At 50.8% G+C, this 3,149-nt stretch overlaps 1 protein-coding gene across 1 annotated transcript; it reads left to right on the top strand.

Annotated features, from left to right (window-relative positions):
• Positions 1-1,183: 1,183 nt before the first annotated feature.
• Positions 1,184-2,089, top strand: LOC112885412 (fasciclin-like arabinogalactan protein 14). Its single transcript, XM_025951055.1, has one exon. It carries the CDS (start codon positions 1,184-1,186, stop codon positions 2,087-2,089), a length of 906 nt encoding a protein of 301 aa, XP_025806840.1.
• Positions 2,090-3,149: the final 1,060 nt, after the last annotated feature.

Genomic DNA, 3,149 nt, shown 5'->3' with positions numbered 1-3,149 from the left:
TCAATACTTGATTGCATAAATCACTAATCCAATCTTTGATTTTCAGCCCACTTCTATAAAATAAGGAAACTAACCGTATGGATAATTGGTAATGAAAAGTGTACCATTGTAAATGGAACATGTAACATGATTGATAAAGAAATAAAACAAATAGAAAATAGAAGGATTGTAGGTGGGGTTGGAGTAATCGCAGGGAATAAAAAATAGAAGGACCGACCAAGATGATTAGTGATTGTTATTGTTTCCCTTATTGCCCTGATGTACATGATTGATGCCCTGAGGCAACAAGCCAGGACGTATATGGAAAGATATCAATACATGATTGATGTCCTCAAGAAATAAAATCAATGATTGACAGACATGTGCTAAAAGGAAACATGAAGATTGATTAGCGTACGATGATGCTTGATTGGAGATCGAGGATGCTTGATTGACTTCAACATAAGAAAAGTGGAAACTTGATTGGCGGGCGCTTAAGGAAAGAAAAGACTGGGTACATTGGGCGGATTTTGTGAAAAAAAAAGGTTTGAGTTTTGGGTGGAAACATTTTCCTCCATCCAAAAATATGGGTCTACATTCTTTTGTTAAACCCCGAGGACTGGCAAGTGGGCCTCTGTGAGGGGTACAGTGGATCTAATCTTAGTGGAAATTATTTTCAATTATTGAACTTTTATATAAGATAGTCGAATTGCACCATTGCCCTTTGTTAGTGCTAAAATTTTTGCACCATCGTCCTTGATGTTTGCCCTAGTGCCCCTAGCTTGTAAAAAAAAAGTTAGGACAATGATAGTGCCAATATTTTGGGAAACGTGCATGAAATGGTGAAAACTGAAAAGAAGGGAAGGCTGCAAATGTGTAATGGGTTTGATGGATACATACTGGTCGCGTTATTTCTTCCAAATGGGTAGCAAGAAGACGCCTGGGCAGGCGAAGTCTAGTTGTGAGATTACTCCCGAAATTAGTTTTAAGTCCAACAGCTGATTGAGAAGTTTTCTAACCACTCAAGCATCCCTACCGTTGAACAGCCTTGGAGCTTTGTTACCCAGCCATGCAGTTGGGGCGCCCCTGGTTTAGCGTCAGCCCTCTCCGGCCAGCATGCGCATCCAAGTTTAGGACACTCGTCACACACCTTCTATATTGTTATTTCTCTCCACAAACTCCGGTGAATCAGGCAGCAGCGACGATGGCTTCACGTCCGCCCGCCATTGCGCTCCTCCTCGTCCTTGCCGGCCTCCTCGCCTCGCCGGCGGCGGCCTTCAACATCACCAGGCTTCTCGGCGAGTTCTCCGACTTCAGCACTTTCAACAGTCTCCTGTCGCAGACGAAGCTCGCCGAGGAGATCAACCGGCGGCAGACCATCACCGTGCTCGCCGTCGACAACGGCGCGGCGGGCGGTATCTCCTCCCTCCCTCCCGACGTGCAGCGCAAGGTGCTCTCCATGCACGTGGTCCTCGACTACTACGACACGGCCAAGCTCGGGGCCATCAAGAACCACACCACCCTGCTGACCACGATGTTCCAATCCTCCGGCAAGGCCACCGACCGCATGGGCTTCCTCAACTTCACCAAGCGCTCCGACGGCGTCATGGTGTTCGGCTCCGCCCAGCCCGGCTCGCCCAAGAACTCCCAGATGGTGAAGTCCGTCGCCTCCCGCCCGTACAACATCTCCGTGCTGCAGGTCAGCGCCCTCATCGTGCCGCCCGGCGTTGGCGGCTCCGCGGACAGCGGCGCGCCGCCCCCGCACAATAAGGCCAGGGCGCCGGCGCCGGCGCCTGCAACCAAGGGAAAGAAGGGAGCCAAGGATGCGGAGGCCCCTGCTCCGGGCCCATCGTCTGACGACGACGACAGCGCGGACGCACCTGCCGACGCGCCTGGCCCAGCGGCGGACGGCCCGGCGGCAGACGGCCCTACGGCGGATGGCCCCACGGCTGATGGCCCGGCGGCAGACGGCCCCACGGCGGACGGCCCGGCGGCCGACGGGCCGGCGAGCAGCGACCACGCGGCTGACGCGCCCGAGGGATCGGCCGCCGGCAGGGTAGTGGCCAGTGCGGGGCTCGGAACCATGGCGCTTCTGATGACGATCATTTGACTGTGTGACTAGTGCTGGAAATTAGAACTCGGGAGCGTTCGTCATTCAGGATCGATTCACTTTGCGCTCGCGCTCTAATCCCTGTTCGATCGGCGTATGTAACGAACCACATCTCTCCGCTCCCTCCTAGTATTTGTGTGTTATGTTGTATGTAGTAATCGTGTATGCAGATAGTATTACATTGATTCGAACGAACTGCAATGTTCGATCTGCATGAAGACGGCTCCTTGCAACATCCCTAGGTTAATTAAGATGTTAATCATATCATCACATGCATCGTCAACCATTAATCATAATTAGAACGCACTTAGAAATGATAAAACTATATAGCTAAGTGACGGTCCCCTGTATGGCATACGGTCCTTAGTACACGTCAGCCCAACTGAAAATGTTCAACCATGACTGAGTCAATTCCTCCATATCATCAACCGCGGAAGGTCCACTAGCACCGTCATGCACCACGCCGGAGCTTCACTAGAGATCGACGCCGACAAGCTGTTGCACCATCCCTTCTTTTCTTCCTTGGAGCTAGGAGCTTCCCCGAGCTTCTCCGTCTATCTTAATGTTCTCCTCTAGCCTCAAGCAAGGAGGACGAGCTTAATCCTCCCCAACATCGTCTTTCACCAACTTGCAACTCCTCACCGTGTTCCACTCATCGCTAACGAGCCATCCTTATCCCCGATACCTTCCCAATTGCCTTAGGATAAATCCATAAATCTTTTAGTGCACAATCACCATTGTTAGCATAAAGCTTGAAATCTTGATGCTTGTGTGTTCTAGCTATCAAAATGGACTCTCCGCACTGCCGGGAACATTTAGGAACACAATCCACCCCAAATGTATTGTAATATTTGGGTCCAATAGTGCAAAGGCCCACTATGTAAATCCATATAATTCCAATAAAATCTCAAAGGCCCATTAGTGCAAAGGTGTATGGCAACAAGTTAGTCCCACCTTGCTAGTGGAGGTGGAGGAAATCCAACTTAAATAGTTGGATGCTCTCCATGCTCTTGCAAGCGCGCTCGCTCGCCTTGCCTCGCCGTCGTCGGGCACGGGCGAA

The sequence above is a fragment of the Panicum hallii genome, chromosome 1, assembly GCF_002211085.1.
Source record: "Panicum hallii strain FIL2 chromosome 1, PHallii_v3.1, whole genome shotgun sequence".
NCBI lineage: Eukaryota > Viridiplantae > Streptophyta > Magnoliopsida > Poales > Poaceae > Panicum > Panicum hallii.
This window is presented reverse-complemented; position numbering and strand designations above follow the sequence as displayed.